The sequence below is a fragment of the Maylandia zebra genome, linkage group LG4 (genome assembly GCF_041146795.1).
Source record: "Maylandia zebra isolate NMK-2024a linkage group LG4, Mzebra_GT3a, whole genome shotgun sequence".
Lineage (NCBI taxonomy): Eukaryota > Metazoa > Chordata > Actinopteri > Cichliformes > Cichlidae > Maylandia > Maylandia zebra.
This window is the reverse complement of record NC_135170.1, coordinates 25,838,632-25,866,303: the sequence shown is the minus strand read 5'-3', so window position 1 is coordinate 25,866,303 and position 27,672 is coordinate 25,838,632. Positions and strand designations below refer to the sequence as shown.

Genomic DNA, 27,672 nt, shown 5'->3' with positions numbered 1-27,672 from the left:
AGATGGTGCAATCTCTCCTTTTATTACGTTTGACTATCACAAGAGCATTTGTGACAAATTATAAAATGAAACACTTCTAAAATCTGAAATCAAATACTGAAGGGGGGAAAAAAAATCACACTAAATCATTTTATTAATTTTCTAATAAGAACACTACAATTTGTCATATTCTTCCTTTTTGTTTTACTCTTTCTAGAACAATTCTAAAGTTGAGGTATAAAAGGAGTTCATACAGACTCACAAGTCTGAAAACAGTGGGGGTTATATACAAGAGAAATGGAAAGACAGAGGTAGAGAGAGGGGTAAATACAAGGGAAAGAAGGGAGATACAAATTGACTAATAAAAATCAAAGAAATCAAAGGGTTAAGAAGCCATTTGGTGCTGTGGAAGTCATTTAGTCACTTACAGAATCCAAACAATCATAAGGCTGAAATGTGTCAAGGAGACATACAGTGTATGTATCAACATTACGGGATTTGGACAACTGTATTTAGGCTATATTCACTGTTTATGGTGTGGCACACAAAAACAGATCTTCAGATTAAATGTAAAACAATTTTTTTCTAACAAAAAACCTGAAAAGCATTGACTCCTGTTTGCAAATTTGCTGTCTGTATTTTTTGAAATTACAGGTATCTACATTTTAGATATAACTGAGAGGCTTATTACAGCTCAAAAGAACCAATTTTGTATTTAAACTGCAATTTTCTGTTTCTTGGAATGTTTTGAGAAGGTAAAAATTTCACCAGAATTGGGGAATATTTGGAAAAGTGACTGTATAACTGAGGAAACTTGGAGGAGATTAAGAAAGGAAGTGGATCCATAAATCAATACATGAAATAAAATGTTTATAACCTCAATTCATACAGTTATCTTTCCACAGCACCAAATACAATTACATTTGTATAGCATACATTTCAACCCAAGTATGTAACAAAAGACCTAAATAATATTTTAAACTGATAGTTATTGTGAATCCTGTGATACAAAGGCCAAAAATAAACAGGCATTTCAACCAAACATCAAAACTTATATACGAAAAAAAGAAAAATTACTGAAACATTACACAAACTGTACAGTGACATCCATTACAACAGGTAGAAAAAGGCGGGGGCGTGATAATTTGGTGTGGCAATAACATAAGTTACAGTCATATGAACTGCAATGAGTAACAAAACGAGTACTCAGGGTTATCACATGTGATCAGCGTTCAAGCTCAAGTTTTGTTCTGTAACATATGCTTCAACAAAGTCTTGACTGACACTTAAATCTTCATAAGGCTTTACCTTACTATCAAAAATGCTTTGTTATTCACATAATAGCTAATGTATAAAATAGTTCCAAACAATGAAATCACCCAAAATGTTGTGGGGTTGTCTGAAATGTGGGTTAAGAGTTTTGCTACACCCAGGACTGCCTCTTTTTTGGTAACAGAGGAGAGAGAGAAGCCCTTGCCCAATTGGCCATAGAACTAAAGATAAAATAATTGTAGTTTTACCAGAAGGTATTAAAAGATGGGTAAAAAGGAGAGCATTCCTTCTATGCTCACAATCAAATTACAAGTGTGATACGACACTACTCGCCCCACAACGAAAAGCCCCAAAAATCAAATCAACTGAGGCATGACAACACCACACAGAGAGACACAGATACAAATATAATTCCCTCCTCTCCTCAAACTGAGAAGGTGGCTGTGCACCAACTTTAGAGACACAGAGTAGCATTATTACATTACTGAACTTGATATTTTTGGTTTTGGTACAACAGAAGGTTGTAGTGTGTTGCCTCGGGCTCACAAGCTTAAATGTTTCAAGATTGGGGGGAGATCTCAGCTGAACCCCATCTGGTGTGTGATCGGCTGGTGGAAGCACCCAGTCTCTATGTTTACAAAGGTCAGAGGGCACCAGCCATTTTGACTAAGACATCCCAAGAACACTGTACACACGCCCACAGAGACACACACATCATAGCAATACATGATGCACTTTTTTCCTTTTTGGTCTGACTGTAATAATTATACCCTTTATTTTTTGTTAATAAAAATGAAGCTAAAAACTCGGAAGGTTAAATGAAAACAATATCACGCCTAGAAGTCCTACATGCATGGAAGACAGTCACGTTTCTAAATTCATGACACGTTTTGTCCCAATAACACATCAATGCCCCAAAATCTTTCCACCCTTCTTTTATCGTCATTTAGATGCTTTATTGAGCAAATTTTTGGTGGTGGCTGGTGCATTCTTGGTGAAACAGCATTAGAAAATAGCCTACAATCAAATAAACTAGTGGACAGAAAGCAAGAAGTAAAGTCTACAAGCCATCTACCAACACCCTCTATTGGTTAGCAACAAAAAGGGCTATTAGTTACATCCACTCAACCAAAGATGTTGTCCTCGCTCTGCCCTTTCCTCCTCTTCTCATCAGCCCTATTATCACTTGTCCTGCCTGGTTTAGAACAGTGATCCCCTTAACTACCCTTTTACAGGTAGAGACACCCATAACAAGGATGCTAACTTTTGTGCTTGACACATCTTTTATGTCAGCTCACTATGAAAACGACTGTAAAGTTGCAAAGTGTATGTTGTGGAAGGGTCTTTGAAATCTCCAACAGAATGAAACATCGAGCTATAAGGACCAGAAGATACAGTAGTCTCTTGTATTGAGTTGGCAGAAGGTGATCTTTGAGGAAGAGATGTGTTGACGACTACTGGGGCAGCACTTTGGTACGAGCAAGGTGAGCAGAGCTCCCTGGTGATCCGTATCAACAGTTTGGCTGTCAAATGCCAAGGCTTCACGAGATACAGGCAATCACACACAGTTTTCCAAAGCAAAGGGTTAAGTGCAGAGGTCAACAGCACGTGAACAAACTGTAAGTACTGTGTGAAGTTAACGTGCATATACACATAATGTACAGACATCATGATCATCTACACAGCTGGGTGAGTGGTCTTCAGAAATGTCCTTAACAGAACATGTTTTCTCAGCCTCAGTAAACTCCAACCCCCTTTCAAATCTGAGTTACGAAGCGTTGAGCATTAGGGTAGAGCTGAATTCAGAAGAGCTGGATGGAGAAGTCCTCCTAGCTACTGTTCGGCTGTCCTGTGTTCCAGCACAGTGTGTTTATGAAATGCAAATAAAGCCTTGTGTGGCCATCTAGTTGAGTAGAGAGACAAGAAAGTAGTGAAGAGAAAAAAATAAAAAATAAAAAAAATAAAAGAGGGACTGAAGATGGTAGTCAGAGCAAACTGCGGTGGGACTGAAGTGATGGCAGGAAGAGCCAACAGATCAGTTGGAGGTGTCGGAGTGGACACTGCCAGGAGGACCGGGAGGGGAGGTAACCGAGGGGAGGTTGGTGGTGTCCTGCCAGCTGTTAGCCTGCAAAAAGCAACAGAGGAAGGATTCTACATGAGAAGGGAGGTTTTAATAAATAACAGTCTTAATCAGCTACATTTGTGCTTAGTAATCAAAGGATGCATCCGCAAGACAAAATGGTTCAAATAATAGGGAACCACTTTGTTAAAACACAGTACTGCTTCTTCCTGGTTTTCTGAATGTACTAAGTGAAGGTGCTCAAATCCAGAGGCGTAACTCCAGAACATGTTTACAGTAACTCATGTTTTAGCATGTTTTAACTTGCAGTGGGTATTACTGAAGTAATAGAAGTAAAGTTACCAACCTGTTTCTAAAAAAAAAAAAACAATAGGTGCACAACATCAAAACAGAACACACTGATTTGTAAAACATTTAGTTTATGTACAAGTTCAAAACTGAAAAGAACTCTCCACACACACATTTGCAGAAATCAATAAATCCTGGCACATACAACCCCACATTTAATTTAAACTGGAGGGCAAAGCAAAATTTCTCTCTTTCTCTGCTGTTACTTTTCCTGCATGAAGCAAAGTTTATTTTTCTTCTTACATTCATATATTTAGTCATTTTCTTAAGTAACCAAGTCAAAAGCTAAATGAACTGAAACTCAGCGAAAGTGCTTGGATTTCATCGACCTTTAAAAAGTTGACAATTTCAACACAATTAAAATGTTCTATACTTTAAGAGCACTGTACAGAGCAGTATTCAGGCATCCCAAATACTTATTGATCAGCTACACCACATGAGTTTAAGTTGGTACTCACATCCAGGCGATGAGGGGTGTAGAGGCCACTACCTGACAACTCCTCATAGCCGCCCGTCAGGTGTGTAGCAGGGTGCAGGGTATCCACCTGTCAGAGACAAAACATTTAAAACACACACACACAGTTTAGCACAATTAGACAAATATTTTTTCCACAGACTGACCAGTGAAGTTACAGCATCCACAAACCTCTCCTGTAGGCATCAGAGCCAGACTGCACTACTCAAAAATACAGCTCATCTACTACCCTGTTTCAGTGCGAGCACTAAAATTTGCAGCTCACCAATCAGCTTCATGACTCTCCATTAAACCACTTATGGTCTGAATGAAAGACTGCAGCTGAAGCCAAAATGCAGTGCTTTACCTCCTCTTATACTGGTGCTTAACAGAAGAAATCTGTGGATCCATCCAAAACAACAAAATGACAATTCTTTTCACAGACAAGTAACAAGAACAATTCACTTTAATAAAATCTCTTCTGCATCTACGTGAGTATGGTGCACATTACTCCTATGAATTCAACACCTTTTCCAAATGCTAGGATTCTGTATAAAATGCAAATAAAACAGAATGCAATGATTTGCAATAACTAAAATTCTATACAAGTGAAAGTTGAATGAAGATTACATATCATATACTATAATTTGGATTTTTATTGACACGTGGTAACAAAATGCAGTAAAATGACAAGAAAACCACAAACCAATAAATTTAATTGGCAACAGGTCCCTTAACAGGATATGTGCATGTTTGGAGCAACATGTGCTTCGATCTAAGCAACATCCTTTTCAAGGAAAGCCTTGCTTATTTTGGAAAGACGGTGCCAAGCTACATTGTGCATGAATTACTACAGCTTGGCTCCATAATAAAAGAGTCCAGATGCTGACCTGCCCTGCCCGCAATCCAGATCTGTTACCCATTGAAAATATCTGGCAGAGAACAAACAAAAAAGTAAAATAAAGAACACCCTGAAATGTTGAGCAACTGAAATACTAAAGCAAGCAAAAATGGGTAAACAATTCCTTTTCAAAATTACAGTAACTGGAGAAGAGGTGATGCAATAGTCACAAACATGCCCTGTGTCTCCGTTTCAGCATCTGGCTTGCTGGTTTTGTACAATTCTCAATTAAATATAAGGCTTAAATTGTCTGCTGATATCTGCATTCTGTTTTGTTTACATTTTACATAGTGACCCAGTGTTTTTGGAAATGGGTTTTATATAAAGACACAGGATTTTTGGAACACTTGGGGGAAAACAAGGACTGAAAAAGGCAGGATACTGTGACACACTTTGAAATATAGGACAACCTAGACATAGAGAAACAGATGATTAACCAGAGGGACTACAGGATCAATCCCCAGACCTGGTTTGTAGGAATATACCAGCTGCATGAAGACAACTTTGTGAAGAACCCCGATGACCCCACACAGACGTTTCCATATTGAACCGGGTCCTATGCTTGCTGAACATTTATTTAACATATGACACAAACTACATTGCCTACATTCTCATGAGTAAAGGCAAATGCTCCTCAAGGTTTCCTCTACATAGGTCTGTGTGGAGCAGGAGTCAGTGGTGATAAAGACAAAGCCAAGGGGAGGAAATGAGGAGAGGTCAAAAGGAGCTAGCCTAAGGGAAGATATCTGGGGAAGTGGGGTGGCTAGGTTAACAGCATTGAGGGCAACTGCCAACTCCACAGCTGTCCTCAGTGCATACCTGTAGAGAGGGGGCGATGTTGAGACCCTCCCCGTTGAGGGAACGTAGGCCAAGGTAGGTGTCGCTTGTGTGAGATAAGCTGAATGACCCTGGTGACCCTGCAGGCAATGTATATCCAATAGCCAATCAGCCTCACCACGTTGTAATGGACTCAAAAGGTTACCATTGCTCAGGGACAACGCTTTGAAAATCAGGGTCATTGTTACTATTTTCTCATATTTATAAAACCTAAAGGAAGATTCTGCGCAGAATATGCTTCAGTGTCCACTAACTGGTGAAACAGCAAAACATCAACACAAATACCTTTTTGTTTTGAAATAAGTCGGTTTTGTTATCTCCATGTGTAATGCCTGCACTAAACTGGTATTTCCACACCACTACAACGGGGCCTTTTGAAAATGTAGCTGACTCAGTTTCAATGTGAAAACTCCAGGATTGCGTTTTAGTCCAGATGGCCTGAAATTTAAAGCTCTGGAAATGATGGCACAGACAGCTGCATTTATCCTGTGTCTTATTAGATGAAATTAAGACGAAATTAAGCCAAAAAGCTAAAATTCAAAAGGAAAATGTATGTTTCAGTACACAGAAGCCCCAAGAAGGGAAGCGATTAAATGAACCAGAGCCTCTACCTAAAAAGGTCCACTTAAGCTGCTTGCATATATAATTTTAAAGATTTTTGTAGACCACTCCAAAAACAGTTCAAGAAAAAAAACGAATTAATTATGGGGGACCATTTGTGTCAGTGTATCAACAACATCAAGTATCCTTTCTAATATGCTCTACATCCCTGTAACTTTAAAGTCGCAATGTAAGTATTATCATGTCAGGATCTCTGTACGTACATTAACTATGAAAGTAAAACATTCAACATAGCACAGGTCTGAATACACAAAGTCACAATGACAGACTGTAGATATTAATTGAGAATCTTGCACATAAAATTTTGTACAACACTTCAGACAGGTGAGCGCTCAGAGCCGCATTTTATAAGCTACAGTTTAGTGCTGTCACTACTAGAGTTACGAAATGTACCATCTACATTTTACATGTGTGTATGGATGCAGTCCCATATCTACATATAGAACATATCATTAAAAAATACAAAACTATAAAAAAATACAGCAACTGGGGTAATAATGCATTATGACATAATGCATAACATAATGCATTATGTCATTTCAATATTGCTTACAGAGCATAATATCCTGTAAGTACTGTGGCTCATTCCATTAAAAGGTAATTTATGTTTGAATGACAAAATATAATTACTTAAACAGATTGGTGAAGGAACTGCTCAGAAAATATAAGCATATAGTTTCTTGTAAAATATTTGGATAAGCAAGGTTCTTTAAAAAAATAAACAAGCTGAAGGTATGTGCCCAAATTTTCCAAATGGTACATGCAATTTTCTGTTTCAGAATGTAAAAGTGCATACTATGTTACTGCCTCAATACTGATTATTATAACTAATGTAATATGTACCAGCATACATCCTTCTTTCTATGAGATCATTTCAGAGAACTACAAACACTTAGCGTGGTAGCTGAGTGAGAGCTTATTTGCAGTTTGCATTGTGAATTTTCCTGTGAACCATTATGTCAGTCCACTATACACTCATCCTGTGGTCCAGTTATGCAAGGACAAAAGCTTATACAAAAGGAAGAGAAGCTTGTTAACAAGAAAGGTGAAGCCTATGTGGGTAGAAGAAATGGAGCATGCGGTACCTGAGTTGGGCGTTGCCGGAGAATTAGCCTGGCTGGCCTGCGCCGACACATTGGCCGCATCCACCGCTGTTTTAACTGCGTAGAGGTTCGCTTCCTCCTGAAACTTACCAATATTCTTCTTGTAGCGTATTCTCTTGTTGCCAAACCAATTAGAGACCTGAGGACCAGACAGATGTCATTTGCATTTATTTTATCTGCCGTGCATCTCATCTGTTGGCACCCCCACCCCACAATTGTTTAGTTATTCAGTCTTATTTTACTTATATATAAAAAAAAAAAAAATGAACTGGCTAAAATCCTGGATTCAACAACTATATAATCTCTACTCTATACCGGATGACAGTTATGTTGGCAACTCACCTGAGACACAGTGATCCCACACTTCTTGGCAAGTTCCTCCTTGGCTTCCTCACTTGGATAAGGATTAGAAAGGTGGGAGTAGAAATACTCGTTCAGCACCTCCGTAGCTTGCTTGTTAAAGTTACGCCTCTTACGTCTGAGAGACAGAGAAAGAGAGACAGCAAGATAATGACCAGTATCTTTGGAATGTGCATCTGATAAAACAATCATTTCTAAGTGCTCAGATCATTTCTGCCCACAGGAAGGTAACCAGCCAGTCAACACACAGATGATAAACATATCATGTAGACCCACACAGACAGACCTGGCATCAAGGAAGCGTGAGCGCAAAATCATCACAGCCTCACAGGTGCTCTGTTTGAGCTGCATCTGAATGGAGCTGAACTTGCGGTGGATTATGGCCACCATGCGCTCAATCTCCTTGGGAGAGATGGGCCGTGTGCGAGACTGCTCTCTCAGCAGGTTCATTACATGGTTGGTGAACTCACTACAGGCCTGGAACAAAGAGAGAGGAAGGGGGAGAGAGAGCAGTTGAATACTATTGTCAAAAGAAGGACAAAGCACAAATTCTGCCCAGTGCCAGTGGGATCGTTTTGAAGCATCTGCTTTCAGACTACTCTGAATAACAATATAGCATCTGATAATAGAAATTATTAAACAAATACATTCTTTTAAAACAAATATTAGATACTTTGTTCCAGTTTTAATTCCTGTACATTTTTTTCCATGTGGACCTAAAATATATAATTTCCCAGTGCACTAGAAAATAAACTGGACACTTCTTTTGTCCATTGTACTTTTTGTCTATTACACATCACTAGCCCTGTTGAGCAGTTTCACAAATGTATCTTGTTTTTCCAGTTATCTTGTGTTTGACCAAACAACAAACAAAGTCACTTTTCATCTTACGGTCAAGGGTTGCCAAAATGTTTTTTTGTACAAGCAAGGAATGTGTCACATATGCATGTCCCCGATGTGCATTCAGCACAAACCTGCTCATACTTCTCCAGCTCGGAATGATATATCTGGCGGATCTGGGCAAGCTTGGCTCTGTAGTCAGAGTGTTCGATGCTGCTGTCGGTGGGGGAGCCTCCGGCTGCCGCTGCAGCTGCAGCCGCTGCAGCCGATCCGCCGCCCTTTTCTGGTCCTGACACACCCTCCGCTAGCAACATATTGTCCAGCCGCATGATCTGAGGATCTGGGGGGTCCTCCTCCTGCACACCTCGTATACTCAGAACTGGAAAAAAAGAGAGAGACAATGTGATTTAGGCAGATAAGGTTAGCATTTACCTGTCTGAGAAAACACCTGCTAAACTACTCATCTAGATCTAAGAAAACCTGTTGGTTAAAAAACAAACAACAAAAACAAAAAACCAAAACATACACACACACGCAGAGAAAAAGACAGACCATACAATTTTCCAAGCGAAGGTATACTGCTGTGGCTTATAGGAATGCACAGAAAGACAATAAATCACTGCTAAAATTCAAAGAAGTGGAGTACTGTCAAAACCCAGTCACAAGTTTCTCCCCTGAGTCATTGCTATGAATGCCTGACTGAATTCTCAATAAGCCTGAACTTCCTCTAAACCAACAGCAGAGGGCAGTGTGGTCCCTCAGTGGCACACTGCCAGAGATAAGGGCATGAGGCATGGGACCAGTAATAGGAGTGCATGTGCTGTCACTATGAGCCCCAGTGGCCATAAGTATAGTTATCAGTCGCTGCTCTCCACCACTGTATTATACCAGGACCTCTGTCAGCCTGCAGCCATGCTCTCATCTCTCTCTCTCCCCCTCACACATGTGCACAAACACATACTCCCTTAAAGACACCTTTGTTACAGAAAAGTTTTAACTCCAGACAACCATCTTTTCTTCAGAGCCTGGAGCTTTTAACACTTAACTAAATTCAATTTCACTTGCCCCCCTTTTTTTTTTTTGCCTCTCAATCATTCAACTTCAAAAAGTAAGAGTAGAAACTTGGCACCACAATTTAGTGTCTCGAGCTGAACGTTTACAAACTGTTACATTTTTTGGGAAATCTTATACATTATATTAATAACAATGCATGAATTAAAGAATCGTTTTTTATTGCTGTGATTAAAAGACTGAATTTAAAAAATAGCTATGAATGCCTATTTGACTTTAAAAGGAAAGAAAAAAAATTCTGACAGCAATTTTTTCTCTTTTAATCTTTTGACCATAAATGATTTAAAAATAAATAAATAAATAAAAATACATTTTCTGTTTCCCATCACTTTAAAGTGAATATTCTGACTGTTGGTCACAGAAATCAAGCCATTTAAGGACATCAAAAAAAAAAAAAAAAAAAAAAAAAAAAAAAACTAAGGAATTATGATGCCCCCCCCCCCTCCCTACTACTAATAATCTAACACACCTAAGCTTTTGCACAATAGTAAAATAAATACATTTAAGGTCATATTTACATTATGATTGGAAATATTGATTCATAGTCACATATAAAACCAGTACTGTAACCACATTTATGTTGATCTTTGTAACTTGAGACTAAAAGAAATAAGAAAAAGAAAAAATTGAAAACAGACAAAGTTAACAGGGATTTTAAGGGAGACAGATTCTACGAGTATGGATGATGAGATTAATCCCTGTGGAAACTGAGTGGCATTAGGCACTTGTCTTCCTTAAGGATTACTCTAGTTTGTCAGCGTATCAAAGTTCAGTTCTTATGAGACCTGTGAGTCTTTACTTGGAGTCCTTAAGGGTCGCAATGAAAAACAAGTTTTCCGCAGCTGTGGAGAAGTCAAAGCTAACAAATGACTGGAGCTGTAGTGTAGGGTAACAGATGTGAAGAAATGAGGACAAAAACAGTTTTGCTTAAATTTTCCAAGTGCAATGGAGCAAATGAGTTTTTTTCTTTTTCATAACTTCTTTTTGATAAATGAGTCTGTTCCACCATTTTACAAGGCTGTAAGTAGTCAAGTGTCCAACTTTCCCCATTTCCTACCCTTCACTTTTTTATTTCTTGTTCCTTCTTGCCTTTTTCTTTTCCCTCTGCTTAGGTCTCTTCTCTCTCCAAGGCACATTCCTGCTCTGCTGCTCCCCCATCTCAGGGCTCAGGAATGCAGCAGACCCAGCCGCCTGAACTAATGACCCTGATTCGCCCATCTCTTTCCCTCCTCTTTTTCCTTTCTTTTCTGTAATTCACAAAAGAACTGTACAATTTTTAGCTATGTGAAGTATATCCAAATTGCATATCAATGGCAAGATCTTTTTTGTATCCAATATATTAATGGTTACGCAATTATTAGTGTTGCCTAAGTTTTATGTATGCCGATTATAACTACATAACTATGTGTAGTTATGCTTTGTTCTTTACAGCCCATTTACAGAGATGTACAACTGACCTACAGTTAAGAGGGCAACTGTGGCTCTTGAAGCTTCTCACCTCTTTCCCCCTCCCTTTTGCCCCCACTCATTATGGCCCCCCAGCTGTAGCCTAATGCCCCTACATTCCCCTAATTACTCCAATTAAGCTGTGATTATCCAGAATCACACTCATGCACAGTCTAGTGGTCTAGTGGTATTATAGCATCTGTTAAGATGAGTTAAGATACCACGCAGAAGAGAACACCATATGACACAGACACATATAAAGACTTTTTAAAGAATAATTTAAAAAGTCCTTGACTCTGAAGCCACCAATACAACTCGTGAAAACTAGAAACAACAAAGAGTCTTCAGGTCTGAAAGCTGGCTGCATATTAGAACCTAAACAGTGTTTCCATTTGATCAAATGTATCCCAATACCCGACTGGGTCTATTACCGAGAAGCTAAAACTCAGCAGTGCTATAAGTAATAATACTTAAATTCACCTTTAAAAAATAAAAAATAAAAAAATAGTACGACTGCTTAAGGCCCATACGCTGCATTCAAAGATCTTAGAAATCACACTATTATGCACACGTTACCAGCCAAGCTGGGCGGTGTGGTATTGAGAGACGAAGCGAGCAACACATACTATGAAATATTCAGGGTATCCAGCTGGGCTTTCACTGCATACATAATCATTCTCATTTCTGCACAGCCAATGTGGAAATGGTGTGCTGTGCAGACAACACAATATATGAAGTGCTGCAGGTAAGGGTGAACAACCTAACCAGTAGTATAGTGCTGTACATTAACTGTAATGCCTTCCACACATAGGCATAGATAAGGCTTAAACGTAATCAGTATATCATTGCTCAGCTCACAGCACAAGCTTTATCCTTGTCTGTCTTTTCCCTCGCTAGCATCCCCTTTTTCACTCCGTCTCCCCAACACACGTCCCCTCCCCCCTCCCTTTCAGCGCACCCCCCTCCCCACACACACCTCCCCCAGTGCCCCCCACCCCCCTGTTCTCCATTTCAGTCGAGTTCTCCATGTGAGCCGCAATCCCTCATGCTGTCAGCCCCCCCCCTCCTTCTCCCTCTCTCTGTAGACAGACAGGATTAGCATTTTAATTGCATCAGCTCCCTTGGGTATTCTCAGCCTTTCACTGGGAGAGAGCAAGGGAGCGGGAGAGAGAGGAGGATAGAGAAGGGAAAAAAAGGGGGAAAAAAGGTAAGGAGAGAGGGTAGAAGGAGAACCAAGGAGAATTGAAAAAAGGAGTCACAGGAGAAGATATGTGTGCGGGAGAGAAAGAGACAGGGGCCACAAATATACAGAATCCAGAGTACAGACGTGCCAGAGAGCGAGGGAGCCAGAAAGGGAAAAAAAAGATAGGACTGTGAAAACATCAGTTTTTCCTTTCATTATATGGAATTCAGATAAAGAGAATGGCCCATAGAAAGACTTTTTTTTTTTTTTACAATGAAAAAAAAAATTGCTACATAAATATGCTAATTTGACTTATAAAAATGCAGAAACAAATCTCAGCACCAGCTCTGGTGTTATGATAGGTAAACCCATGTATAAAAGACTAAAACTGACTGCAAGTGATAAAATAGCACCTGCGTAATAGAAATACAGTGAAGGGAAATAAGAAGTGGGGCCAATCTATCTATTAAACTACTCTTTCACTATTTTATCAGATGAAAAAAAACAAAACCTCTGGGAAAAATAAACTTCTTCTTGAACTACGCATGACACCAAACGGCAGCTGAAAACCCTCCAGGTTGACTGATTTGATTTCCACAAATTATTTATTAAAAAAAAAAACCAACAGTACGGTAAATGCAAGTTTGATGAAACTGGAACAGACTCCTAATTATCTTTTGTTGGATGAGTTTGACTTTCATTCTGCAGAAAAAGAGTGAAATGTACTATTTAAGAGACCAGTTTTCAAACCATGGAATGAAATGCAAACTTTCTATTAATTAAATCCAGATCCATATATGCAATATGACAAATAATTACCTGGATGCCAAAAGCAATTTCATTACAAAACCATAGGTTATAATGATTAATGTCAATATTCACACCTAACCTCTTCTCTGTGTGAACCATTTTGATTTACCATGCAATTTTGGTAAAAATATGGGTTGCTCAAAAAGGAAAAAAGAAGACCTGTGTGAACAAAACTGTGCCTTAGGCAGGTTGAAAAATATGGCACTCAAACTGTAAAACTAGCATTAAAAATGAATCACTTCCCTGCTGAGTTTTATGCTAAATGGGCGATGTATAAAAAAACAAAAGTGAAAAGTGTAGTTTTACACAAAAATATTCAGTTATTCTTCTAAAAAGGAAACGTTTTGTACTATTCAGTAATTTTAAGTTTTTTCAGATACAGGATTAATCCTGTAATCGAGTGAGTGATGGCATTTTTTCCCATTAGGTCATATGTTACACTTACCTCAAATTTCTTCACAACTAAATTCAAGTAAACCCACAACAGCCTTTGACAAGACATGGATATGCTTAATGCAACTAGAGCTATATTTGACCAAAGAAAACCAGACTTGACCAAAACTGAACCTACTCCTCAATTAAGTGTGCTCTACCTGATTTATTTACAACAATATTATTACAATTAATATTTCAGTCTTGGCATTTTATACTGAAGTTGAACTTACCAGTTTGTTTGAAAGTTTACACTTGGCTTTTTGATCATATTAACAAAATTCATCACACCATTGGCTTCTTTGACAAATTGTGAATTGTTTGGATTTAAATCAAATTATTGATTAAGTAAAAGGAATTAACTACATTTGAAGCTAATACAAAGAGCTAGATATAAGTTGTGAAAACATTAAAATGTTAATAAAAACCATTCGTCTCCAAAACAATCAGGTTTTTTAGGAAGCTGAACAACTTAAAAACATAGGCTGTGCATACAACAACCTGTTGTGCTGCCAGCAATGCATAAATATGTTTTGCTACACTTAATTTATCCTGGTGTGATGGCTACGTAGAGCCTATGGCGTAGCCTCGGCAAATGGCCAATGCCATTGCCAGTATTTGTACCTGTGCAAACTGTGGACGTGGTGAGTATAGTTACATTTCCAGGGAAGTGAAGTCAGGTTACAGTTGCGACATACCTACACTTTTCTACACATTTTACACAGGAGTATAAATCCTCTCTTTACCTCACCCATTCAAACCCAAAGTTTAGCTATTAAAAATAAGTAAATGCTAGCAGGTACGGCCTGGCTTTCCAAACATTAAACCTGAACTCTGATTGTTTTGTTTTTTTTAACTAAGAGATTTAAATGAGAGAGATGGTGATTTAAGTTTGTTCAATCAACTAAGTGTATGCAACCCGCAGATATGTTTCTGTGTGGGTGATAAGAAAAGAGAAAAGAAAAAAAAAAGAAAAAAGAGAGAGATATACAAACTACATTTTAAAACCATTGAAGTGAGAAATATAATACAGAATAATATGAGGTTTTCTTCAATAATGAATGGCAGGTTTTCTTCTGTTACTCTAACAGCTGGCACAAAGTTTAAGTTTTTATGGAATGAAAAATCAATTTTTAAAAATCTTTTTAGATTTTAAAAGAAGTAAAAAAAAGAAAAAGCTTTCTGCAAGAAGCCCCTAGCTAAACTGTGATTGCAACTTTTACAGACTGACCAGGGTGCTCCTTCGGACATGAAACTGACACGTTCAGATGCCATCAGATTAATAGAAAGGAGTGCATGTCTGAATGGGGCTTTAATGAGCCCAATCCATATGTCCATTTATACTTTAAGCAGCTCACACTAATCAGCATCTGTTTGGGTAGTTTACAAGAGTCCTGTAGCACACAGCCCCCCACACTGACACAAACACACACTGAGAGGTAAGCATTTAAAGTAAACACTGTGGTTTTACGAAGGTGTGAATTGGAGAATTCACACCTTTAGCAAACAACACTTCAGTCCAACACATCATCAATCAGCCCTTAATTAACTAAACAGAGAGGCTTGGACAAGGACAACAACAAATGCAACACAAACACTGAAGGATATCAATTGTGTTGTCCCTTAATGAAAGATCAACAAAGCTTTTCTTTCTCTAAAATCTATATTTGTATTTTAGGTAAATAATGAAATTAATTTCCGTGACAACAATTACAAATGTAAAAAAATTATTTTTATATTGTATATATCTTAATCTGAAATATCAACTGTCAGAGCTGGACAATGTAACAAATTTGAATGTAATCAATGTTACGGCTTCCAACGACTATGAAGACAAGAAAATTGGGACTAATTATTGCTTTTTTGGCTTTTCAACACAATGCACTCATTTTGTTTTGAGTTATTAATCAAGCACAAGCATTTCCTGGTACATTTTAGTTCCTACCCAAAAATCCAATGATTATGAAGAGATCAAAAAGATCTATTTAGAAGAAGAAGAAAAAAAAATCTACAAGGTTTCTACAGATGAATCTGTGAATCATTAACAGTTGTCTGTAATTGCTTTGGTCTCCAGATTTCCATGTTTTACTCCAATTTCAACACTGTCCAAATGAGTTATTAATTGGCCATCTCCCTACCAGCATAAAGGTCAAGGAATCCCTTTGTTAAAACAATCGATAATCATGTAAACTAACTAAGATTACAACTATTCACCAACTTTTGGCATAACAGAGCAGTCATGCTTAGAGATCCAGAGATAAATTTTCAGTCCTTCAAATGTTTGCATGCTGAACAGCTGAAATAATCGAAATTTTTGAGGTCAGTCTGGTTTGTTACCCAACTATCACCACAAAACATTGTTTATTGTACATATTTATGATTTCAGGGGGAGGGATGTGCGTTCCATCTCTGCTTTAAGCTTATGCCGATAACACAGACATTAAACAAGCAGACTGTGAGATGCAGTAGGTATACTGGTATTTTCTCACAGCTAGTCATCTGACAAAGCGTGAATTAAACTTCCAGCACAGTTTGTAACCAAACTGAGCTGTTATAGGAATGAATAATACAAGATGTTTTTCTAGACAACATTTTATTGGCAATAAGGTACAATACCTAAAATCTGTAATGTTTAAAGTGCATATTAAGCACAAGCGAGCAGCTGTAATTACATCTCTAATATATCCTGAGTCCAATGCATTTCTGCACATAACAAAAGACAGACATGGAAGAAAAATTTTCTAAATGTCACAGGAGGAAGAGGAGGATGACGAAGAGCACCTAAGCAGGAGGCTTGTTATAGCACTGCTAGGATCTTTCCCCAGTCAACTCTCATCAGGCCAGCTGCCTCCTGTGCTCATTAGCACAGACTCTTAAGGAGCTCCTAAAGACTTTGTGAAAAATGAACGCTCATTTGAGAGGTCGTTAATTTGCACTGTTATGCAAATTAGGTGGCAATTAAGCGATAGATCAGAAGAGCAGTGCCCATTTATAACAAGTGAACAAGCATTATGACACAGTCAGATGGTGCTAGAGCGAAGTGAGGCTACATGGTTAGTCTGAACAGGTTCAAAGTTCCACCCTTGTGAGGAACAAAACCACTGTACCTATAATATGTTTGGCTGGTCACGATAAGAATATAGCAATGGGTTTTACAGCACTATGGATTGAGTCTGTTAACCTGCACGCACAAAGATTAGTCTACATTACAACCTGATACTGAAGCGCATACCAATCATGTTCCCAGAATATGGCTTTAATATACATTAACCAACAGTGGTACAATAACTAGCTACACTAATGAAGGCAGCATCCCAATGCATATTGCTAATCTAGGGTGGAACGCATAGCCCCTCCCTCTACCAGCCCTGATGTTTCTATTTCTCCTCTGCATTTATGACATGGTGTGAAATATACAAACATACTGTCTGGGACAGCAATGAGCACTGCTGCAGAGGGGTGGAAGGCACCCATCAATTGTAATTAATTGTTAATTAGTCAGGATTAGGAACTGGGCTCTGACACTCTCCCACCCCACCACCACCAAACTAGTGCAATCCAGCTGAGACCACATTTACATATCTTTAATTAAAGAGATGCCAGCTTCCTTTAAGAGCAAACCCTAAAAGAAAAGTAAGGCGCAGGCATGCTGAGAGGGAGGGCAGATGAGAGGTAGGAGACTTCCCTGTTAATGATCCTCAACAAACACTGATGGGTTACCTTGTTTGGCATAAAACTGATTCTGGGAACTAGCATGGCCTGTTACCAATGTTGAAGTAATTACAAGTGTTTCGTTTCAGCAGCAGTTCTACCGGTTATCTCGCTTCAAACAAAAACAAACTAAACATAGTAGTCTTAACAGCAAAGCATTTGGCGAAATGCTTGATCTGTGTTGTCCAATGGTCTCAACTTTTCCAATAAACCCACTGTTCTGGCCATAATGTGTAAATTGTGTTATTAAAACAAAACAACAAAGCACACTCAACCCAGAAAAAAGGGGTACATCCACTAGAGAAAATTCTCATTTCCACCAAAGAGAAACCACTCCCACTGGTGACAACTCTGTCAGAAGGGCCTTCAGAGGGGGGAAAAAAGAAAAGAAAACATACACTGAGAAGTCCATTGGCCCGCACACCATTAGGCCTCTGCTGAAGGTTGGAGAGCTCTGACTCCCCAGTTAGAGTTAGGCTATGTGCGTGTGGGGTGGGGGTGTCTGTCAGGGCCAGGGGTCTGTGTGATATTAGCCGTCTGCCAATCTGGCTTGGGGAATGGACACCAAGTAATTACTCCTTCTCTTACTGCCTCATCAATCTCCCTGTATCGCTCCTGCACCCCCTCAACACACACCCTTATCTTTTTTCATCCTTTTCTGCAAATGAGCCAGGCAAAGAAAAAAACAAAACAATTGAGTGGCAGGACAACACAAATCAAAGCAGATTCCTGAAAAGCCCATCTAATAGTCCTGTACTAATGCATAGTGAAGGTAACTATGAAACAGACTTTTTAAAAGAGAAATCACTGATTTTTTTTGATCAAGTGAGAAAGAAGTTCACCTATTCTCTTTTCAGATTGGACAGATGATAGAACTGAAAATGTAAATTTGGTAGTTTCACCTACATTACATTTTAGTCACAATCAATTTCTTATCTTCTTAATGCTTTTGAGTTTAAAAGATGCATGCTTCTCCTCATAAAAAATAATGAAATGCTTCCCTCAGGTTTCTAACAACACATAAAATGTTATGGCTGTTCAAAAATGGGCTCTCTGAAAACTAATAATAATTAAGTCTCTTTAATGAGGCATGGTATTCACTAGACTTTGAAGAACTGTACTCAGTCTGTAGAATACAAACATATAAATCATTCATGTGGTTCTAAAAGGGATTTTCCTTTACAATAATGGGAATATTACCAACTTGATTACACCACTGTGTGACATTCTGTTGTTAGATTTTATGCATGGCCAGGTCCAAAACAAAACGTTTTTAAAATTAAAGTTAGATTTCTCAAGTTTATAAGGTGTTTAGCCCGGTGGCAAATAAACGTGTAACAACTATGTGCGACATTTACTTGTGTTGTTTCAGTGTTTTTACAACAACAACAAACAGGTCATAATTCACTTAATATGTCAGTGGGTCCATTTGGATTGTGAAATGACATTGTAATGCAAAGAAGTACCTTGAATAATGCAAATAAATTGAAGGTAATAATTTAATTAATGAATTAAAGGACTCTCGCCCGATGACTGACTGAGGCACAAACACTGCACTGGTGTGTCATAAGTTATAGGTAAAAGATAAGGCATGAACAACTTTAACAGTTTATTAAATACCTTAAGAGCTCTGGAAAGAACAACAATAATTATAAACATGGGCATGAGTTATAAAATGCCTGAAAATTAAGACTCTATTCTAAAAATGGAGTGACTAAAAAGTTGTTGTTTTTTTAAATGTGCAGGAAAATGGATTGGAAATGTGGCAGAGCCAAGCACCAATTAACCGGTTCCCATAACGCATTGTTTGAATACTGGCACAACTGGGCACGTACCAGAGTAACCGGCTCAGGTTAGCATCACACTGGCTAATAAACTTGATGTTAAATCCTTTTTGTTGTTGCTGAAAGGATTGATGGCCCATAAGATTTGATAATAGATACTTGCATATGATTCACATCCATTAGGGCCAACAATTAGGGGCCAGCAATTTCAGTCTTAGCCAGGTAGGATGGTAGTTAGCTTCTTATAAATGGTGGCAAACTAACTCATGGCACTATGCCACAGAGTTGTTTATCAGACAGCTTATCAACAAGAGTGGCAAGTGTTGGAGTGTGAACTTGTCCAAGTGAGTGGGAGGAGGGAGAGGCTCATTATACCGCTGTGTTGTCTCCAAGCCTAAAAACTATACAGCTCAAATTTCACTTGAAACTCTATTTTTGTTTTCATTTAAAACATTTCCAAAAATAAACAACGTGAATGTTCATGCTTGAAAAACAGGGACTTAAGAAGGTTATCAAAACAGAGTGAGTGACAGATTCACTGTTGTCATGTGTAAAGCACAAGGAATGCATAAAAGTGAGGAGAAATGCCTGAAACATGCCCGAACTGAATTTAAAAAAAAAAAAAAAAAAAAACTTCTGAGAGTGAACTGCAGTAGCTTGTGAGAGATTTTGGCATAAGCTGTCCCATTGCACCAAGAGCTATTTTTACAGCAAATACCCATGAGAGCAAGGGGGAACAGAACTGAGTTGAAGCAAAGCCACTGGTTCTCAACTTTGATAATTTCTAGTCTCTTTCCAAGTGCTTTAATATCTTTTTTTTAAGTGTATCTTTAAAAAAGTATTAACAAGAATCAAATTTCACACAGACGGAGGTCATGTTTAATGTGAGAGCTCAGGACAACGCATGCACTGTTGAAAATAAGGGGTGTTTTGGGGTGGTGGCGGTGGGAGGGTGGGGGATACTGGCATTTGCGCAGAACATTTCCTTTACAATGAAAACAATCTAACCAACTGCAGCACTCAAAGGAATTCACCTCCCATCCCCCATGCCCCACCTCCCCTCCTCCACCACCACCATTACATTACCATATCAAAGCCCCGAGTTCAGAGCAAGTCTTCTCTTTCAAGAATGGGAGCGAGGCAGAGAGCGGGAGGGGGAGAGGACAAGACCGAGGCAGTAGGAGTAGACCCAAGACTGAGTTCGCTTTTATCCCTCTTTGGTGTGCGAGTATATGTGCAAGGGAGACAGAGTGTGTATGCGGGTGTGCCAGCTCAAGTCTATGTTTGTTAGCAAGAAAACACTGTAGAAAAATCAGTGGAGATACTAAAGGACTACTGACTGAGTCTTTCACAAGCTGCAATGAAGAGAAGTCAATTCACATTCCAGAGGCAGACAATGGGGCCTACAGGGGGTCTGAGTAGCAGTGAAATGCCAAAGCAGGTACACAGTGCAGTTAGGAGGGCACTTTGTGGCAGATGGCCAGCAGAGTACAGGCAAAGCCACAGATCTCTATTTCTCTTTGGTGCCATATTCACCTCAAGCATTAATCTATTGTTAACCTACCCTTATTCCTTGGTCTGTTTTTCTGCTCAGTTTACTGTACAAGTACTCATAGACCCTCTCTGTAGTTTGCAGGGAGACTAAATGTGAAAATCAAAGTGAATGGCATTAGGGTAAATAAGACCACTGGTTGCCTGGGAAACAGTGTACCCTGCCCCACTCACTCAAGCCTAGCCTTTACTTTTCTCCAATCACTGGAGAGCAATAATACATTATTGACAGAGGGCCACAACAGGCAGCAGTGCAGCATTTTCAAATTGTATTTGAACAACAGAGGCTTACAGTTAAAAGATACACAAAGACAGAGACAGAGAGAAAAGCATACAGAACACACGAAGGGAGAGAAACTGACAGAGAGAGTCAAGGGGAGAAGATTCGAAAACCCACACCATTCAAACTAACATAACCATCAATCTGCCATCCATCCCTGGCCTCCTCCTTTGAACGACACTAAAATCTGTCAGATAGCTGACTGGAATAGCTAACAAGATGAGAATAAGCAGCGTGTTTACTTTGAATACACATATACGTAGGTAATAATTTGCATCAGATTATGTGTATTTTAAAGTCAGCATTATTTGTTAAGATGGTGTCACAGTAGTAGCTTTTTAATGTTGTGTTTGGGTAAGAGTACTGCATTTATATGCATAGCAATTTATTCCAAATATACAATTACCCTACACTGTGTGGTGTAGCAGTTTTTATATAGTGGTGTAGAGAAGAAAATCTTTGTACTGAAACGGCATAACAATTTGACTGTAAAGCAATAACCCCTGTGAAGTTTTTCATATCTGCCGGCTTCTGAACAGCTGTGCATAAGCTTTCTATCTGGAACAGGTTTGATTATTTAAACGCAATATAGTGGTTTGTACTAGTAGTACTTGTAGGTGTTTTCCATGCCTTAATATAACAAACATTGTTGACATCAAATCAACTGAGACCATTTTTTGTCCCAAATGTTTATCATCTGGGAACTTACCAAAATGTAAAACTGTGACTGTGTTGCCACAGATGAAACGTGGTAACCAAGTTACAGTCCAATAAGTAAGATAACAGTTGTTAGCATGTTCTGCAAAAGGTTCTGCAGGACTCAAGTTTCAAAGGCACTAATCCACTAAGAATAGTTTCAGCTGGTCAGAGCAAAGTCTGGACGGTAGCCAAAAATAGGTTGAAGAAACTGTAAATACAAGGCCGGAACATACAACACTAAAGCACACATAACACACACACATTGTGTGTTTAATACCTGACAATAAATACTATCAATACAGTTGTGTATGGCACCATTATAACAATAACTTGGTGCTGGGGAATCTGGAAAAGATGCACTACATCTCAACACTGCTACAATTTGTGCAGAGTGGAGAACACAGTAAGGAGTGAAGTAGAAACTTACCCGTCTTCTCTTTGATCTCACAGAGAACACTGAAGAGGGCTGGCTTCATTCTGTGACAGTTCAGGGCATGCTTCCTGTAAAAGAGAAGAGGGAATAAGAGGGGGAGAGAGCGAGGAGGATTACAATAAACAGACCTCCATCTCAAGTCATTCCATGTCCTCCTCTATAAAACAGGTAGAGGAGCTGTATGTATTATGAATAGAGCATTTCAAGAATGCCATGCAACTCAGCGGGACAGAGTCATATTGTTTAAAGGCATTTTCAGTAGCCAAATGCATTTGTCGGTGCAAAAAACATTCCTGATGCATCAATCCGAACTAGCAAGAGTAATGTTGTCATTTGAATGCTTTGCACTATGGGGCAGGTAATGATGCCAAACCTCAAGGTCATCATTACTGAGCACCAGATTTCAGAGTTAATACACACTAATCTAATTTCTTCCTCTTAGAGAAATACTTGTTCCATGATAGTAGACAGTGAGTTGATAGAGATGACTAGGATTAAAATGCAATTTTAATTTAATCAAAGGCATTCTCTTTATTGCCAGACAGGCTAACGGCAATTAAATGAGATAAGGCAAAACTTCTACACTTCAATGTAATCAAATAATCAAAACACCTCAGCAACAGAATTTCCTGCCAAAAAACATCCATGCACCCACACACACACCCATACAGCTCATTAAAAACTGCAAGGATGGAGAAAAGCCCTGATCCTACTACGACCCTAAATGACTTTACACCATTGTTTCATATCTAAACTCTTTTACTGGCAGTGTACAATTAGTGTACAGAAAGAGTGAGTCTGTTAGTTGCTGAGCGAATATGGAGCTATAGTTCAAAAGTTTGTATTCTTTTCCCCACGCATCTGTAATTAACAAAAACATGTTAATTACAGTAAGCATGCAATAGACTACTGTGCCCTGTTAATCAAGTTGAGATGGTCATGGAGGTGTTCTTAATGCCCCCCTCAGTGCTCTTGCAATATTTAATTATCTTGGAATAATGGCTGTAAATTTGTGCACCCTGTGTATTTTTAAAGATTTGACCTATAAATTAATAAATCCATTTGGATGTGCTCAATGGGGAGTTCCACAAATCACCACAGTTACCATTTATAGTAAAAATGGGTTTAAATAGCAACAATGTTGATATGCAATTACATGAGCAATATACAGTTAATTTAGGTGATAAACAGCAAAGTCAACATGAAGTCTGTTAATAATGAGAATGAATTATGATCCTCCTTATAATAAAGAAATAAAGCATTTCTTTCCATACAACATCACTGATGACACATTCAAAACAACCACATATGAATATGATTTGGCTACACCTGACCTCAACACCAATTCCAGTTGTGAATCTTCACTGCAGTATTAATGAGGGGACTAGAAAATAGTGCACCCACTGTGCAAGCTGTTATATGTGTAAGGTATGTGTCTAGCACTAAATGTGTAATTTTATCCACCAATTCAGTCACTGCTGGATTTGAGTTGGGGGGAGGGCTGCCTTCAGCATGGTGGGTATGAGCACGAGGGGGAGAAGGGGGTGCTCATGCGGTCCTGTACTGACCTGTGCTGGAAGTTGAGTGGCAGGCCACCCCCTGCCATGCCCCCCCCTGCTCTCCCTCCCTCTGTGGGGTCGTCTGATCCACCCCAATGCGCCGGCGATTCCTCTGGCCAGTATCTGAACATATGGCGACAGGGTGAGAGGATGAGGGTGGATGGTGCGCAGGAAGTGTACTCTGCAACACCGAGTTCTTGCACTGCCCTGGCCACTCCCCATCCCAACACACTGCCACCCTGCATGACAGGGACGTCATGATCACATGCGAGCCCCCTCAGTAATTAGTGGATCATAACTGAAGGAATGATAGATGTGTGGGCGGCAAACTTTTTCAAAGTTAAGAATTATGTTGATAACAGCCATGGCATCTGCTCTGTATTAACAAATCTATGTGTATCAACATGGTCTGTGTTAGCCTGAATCTGATTATGATTTAGTCTGTTACGTGAGATGTAAAATAGAAAACAGCCAAACAAATACAGACTAACTGCAAGCAAGACTGTCAGTTAATGTTGAGCATACGGTTCTGAAGGTGTTTTATCCTCAGAAACGCCAGACTGTTATTAGCAGGAGTTTAGATCAATACAAGCACACAGGCAGGGACACCTCTGGCACTTCCGCAAGCAGCCACACCTTTAATTTATTTTTCAGAAAACCCTGTTAACACCTCAAAATAATTGTGTTACATGATTTCCAAAACTATATTTGGCTTTTTAAATACAAATACTCATTTTAGACATTATCTTACAGAAAACGACTCAACCTTTTTAAAATTTCAACAAAAATTCTAAGTTGAAGAAACAAAGTAGGAAGGGAAAAAAATTTAACCTTAAAAAGGAAAAACGAATGTAAAAATGTTTGAATTAATGAAGTGAAGCCCAATTAAGTCTTCAAACTTTTAGTGAAGAAAGGTAATATCCCAATGATCATAGGCTGCCAGTACAGCATCATCCCTCCCCCTCACCACCATCTCATTAATAGAAACTCGATTTGCGGACAGCTGCACTCGCGTACACATTATAGGAGAATTGATTGCACCCAGCACACAATGAAAAGGATGAACACCAGGGAGGGAGGGAGTGAAAGAGGAGTGAATTAATTAAGAGAACCAGGTGGTCAAATGTTGGGTGGAAAATCACTAGCTAATGACACATCACACTGTGGCCACAGTGTTGCAGTGGACGATTGCCTATTGTTGAAATACTGACGCTTCTTTTGAAACTGACCTTGTGCTCCTCAAGCCACATGGCAAATGAGTGTGGGTCAGTCACTCAGTGCAACGCACCATTTCTATAGGAATCATGCTTAAAAAGATACCTCTAACACAAACATCATTTGATGCATCATTTCAATGAGTAATTGCTGTCACAGACGGCACTTGGCTAGTCTGTAAAATTGACTAATCCTTTACCTTAATTTATCCACTCATTTGCACTTCAATACCCAATTTTACTGACACTAATTTGATGTAAACAACATTTCAGATACATACTGATAATTATTCTAACCTAATTTAGAATAGTAATGTTTAAAATGCACAAAAGATTTGGCATCATAACCAGAAGACATAATTACACTTAACTATGGCAACTTGCAAAAAATCCACCATCTTAAAAACCATTTTTACTTTTGATAATTCTGCGCCATCGATTCATAAATTTTCCTAAGATGCAGTGGGCAGAGGGTTTTTATATATAAACATATAAAGTTATTACAAAGTATATTTCAAGTTATTTTAAAACAATTTTTCCATACAACGAAAGTACAGGTAAGGCTGCACCAAAGTGTCTATGTGTGCGTTTTAAACGGCAACGACTGACCCAGAAATGGGGTAGTTCTTAAATCTGATACTTCATTGATTACCCAGTTAAGATTAACGATAGCCCCCTAACGTTATTTTAACCATATGGGCATGTATACAAACTACAGTTTGAAAAAACAAAACAAAAAAGCCAATCTGAAGTAACAAAGAGCTTCTAACAAACTACAACACTGTAATGAGACTATTCGAGAGATATTCTAAATGTACTTTAACGTTACTGCTTTAGCTGCAAAATACACTGTAACGTGAAGTTGCATTAATGTTGCAATTACGCATTACCTTACGTGAATGTTTCACACAAACAAATGAACCTAAAAACGAAGACATACAACTCACTTTAGCTTAGCTATCATGTGTGGAAAATGGCTCTTCGGTTGTCTTACCTGGCCTGTGCTTCGTCCAGGCTTTCGTCAGTGATGGCCATTATTTGCTGTAGGATATCCCCTATGTCTTGTTGAGGCTGACCGAGGGACTGTTGTTTTCTGACCGAGTCTGGGTCACCAACATCGGCTTGTGCTAGTCCACCTAGTCCGGTGAGACCCGTCATCATCCTGGTCTGGTCATCCATACTTTCAAAGGAAACTCGCCGTTTTCCTCCGTCGAAGAATACACACAAATAGCTAGCCTATTAGCTAGCCAGCAAAGTATTTTCTACGACAAATCATACAACACCGCTTACGGTACCGACAGTGACGATCAGCAAATAATTGGGGACTGTTGTCATAAAACAGACTATACAAATACGCTTTACATTCGTTTGTCTTTCCCCCCCCTCCAGTCAATAAACGCGGCCAGGCTAAAGTTAGCTAACCACCGACTGAAAAGCAGCTAGGTTAGTAGCTGTAGCCCAGCAGAAAAGCAGCAGCAGGGACACACATGCACAGACTGTGTGAGCTTGCCAACAGCGTCTCGCACATTGTCGGAAAAAATGTAAAGCGAAAAAATAAAAGCACGGACGGACACGCGGGTATTAAAAATAAAATCCACCAATTCAAGAAAAAACAAAACAGGATTAATAGAGTTTCAGATCATGTAGCTCCAATCCGAAATCTCCTATCAAAACAGACTACGGTTTGCCATTGTTGTTGATGTCGCGCGAGTACGTGGGATGTTCTTATCTGCGCGAGTGGTGTGAGTCGCCTTGACCATTAAACTCATAGCACCACAGAGTGCGAGCTAGCGGGTGGGTCCATTAGCAGCCCATATAGTACAACAGGAACGAAAGCTAATGATATAGATAACCTCACTACACTGCCACATTACATTTAAAGCACATGCTTCCAGATACTAGAACTGGATTATTCCTTCAGGTGACCAAGCTCACCTCGTGCACGACCTTTACAAATTGATAGCCCCTTACGTCACCAGAACTGCTTGTTCTATTGTAATTGGTTAAAGCTTTTTTTTTCTCCCTCACTGATATCGGGTAAAATCATGCACATTTAAATGTCAGGGATGGGGATAGTGATGGATATATATATATATATATATATATATATATATATATATATATATATATATATATATATATATATATATATATAACACTGTAAATAAAACAAATAAATAAGGTGTTACCGCCTCAGTGACTGTGCCATGTTATATTTGTTGGACCAAGTGCAAAGTATGCTGGTGCATGCTACTAAAAAGCCACAGTCTATTCTTGCCCATGAGTAAGTTAAGTGTATTAAAGGAATGATTTGTTCCTCGTGTGTGGTGTCACACACTGTATTAAGGTGCACCTAAAAGTCAATTAACTTTATGTACGCATATATATGCCAATTTCACTTGCAATATTAAATCCCAAAGCAGAACAGCCCAGGCTTAAAATATCGCCTGTCCCGAACCCCCTATGAATGAAACAACCCATCAGTTTTCAGTATGAAAATGTTGACAGCAGATTGAAAACAAGTGTCCTTGTTTTTTGCAAACTGGGCAATTCTGCTGTAGTTTATCACTCACATCAGAGAGACAGCTTTCCAAGACGAATGGCTGACTGAATGGATGTGGAGGAGAGTTGCACCCAGCCTTGCTATACTGAGAAGAGATGATGGGTGTACATGAGGGAGTATAGAGCAAACTGGCAGTGGTTT

At 38.9% G+C, this 27,672-nt stretch overlaps 1 protein-coding gene across 4 annotated transcripts; it reads right to left on the bottom strand.

Annotated features, from left to right (window-relative positions):
- Window position 1: 1 nt before the first annotated feature.
- On the bottom strand, window positions 2-26,901 carry pbx4 (pre-B-cell leukemia transcription factor 4). Of its 4 annotated transcripts, XM_076883278.1 has the most exons (10): window positions 25,963-26,901; window positions 23,764-23,877; window positions 22,190-22,263; window positions 8,930-9,174; window positions 8,242-8,432; window positions 7,938-8,073; window positions 7,578-7,734; window positions 5,854-5,951; window positions 4,138-4,224; window positions 2-3,376 (listed from the first exon to the last, which is right to left on the bottom strand). In XM_076883278.1, the coding sequence occupies exons 1-10, from the start codon at window positions 26,145-26,147 to the stop codon at window positions 3,287-3,289; spliced, it is 1,377 nt and encodes a 458-aa protein (XP_076739393.1). In that variant the 5' UTR covers window positions 26,148-26,901; the 3' UTR covers window positions 2-3,286. The 4 variants fall into 4 exon arrangements, with proteins under 4 accessions (XP_076739393.1, XP_012776841.1, XP_076739394.1 ...); XM_012921387.5 differs by lacking the exon at window positions 5,854-5,951 and having other exon boundaries at window positions 25,963-26,897; XM_076883279.1 differs by lacking the exon at window positions 23,764-23,877 and having other exon boundaries at window positions 25,963-26,897.
- Window positions 26,902-27,672: the final 771 nt, after the last annotated feature.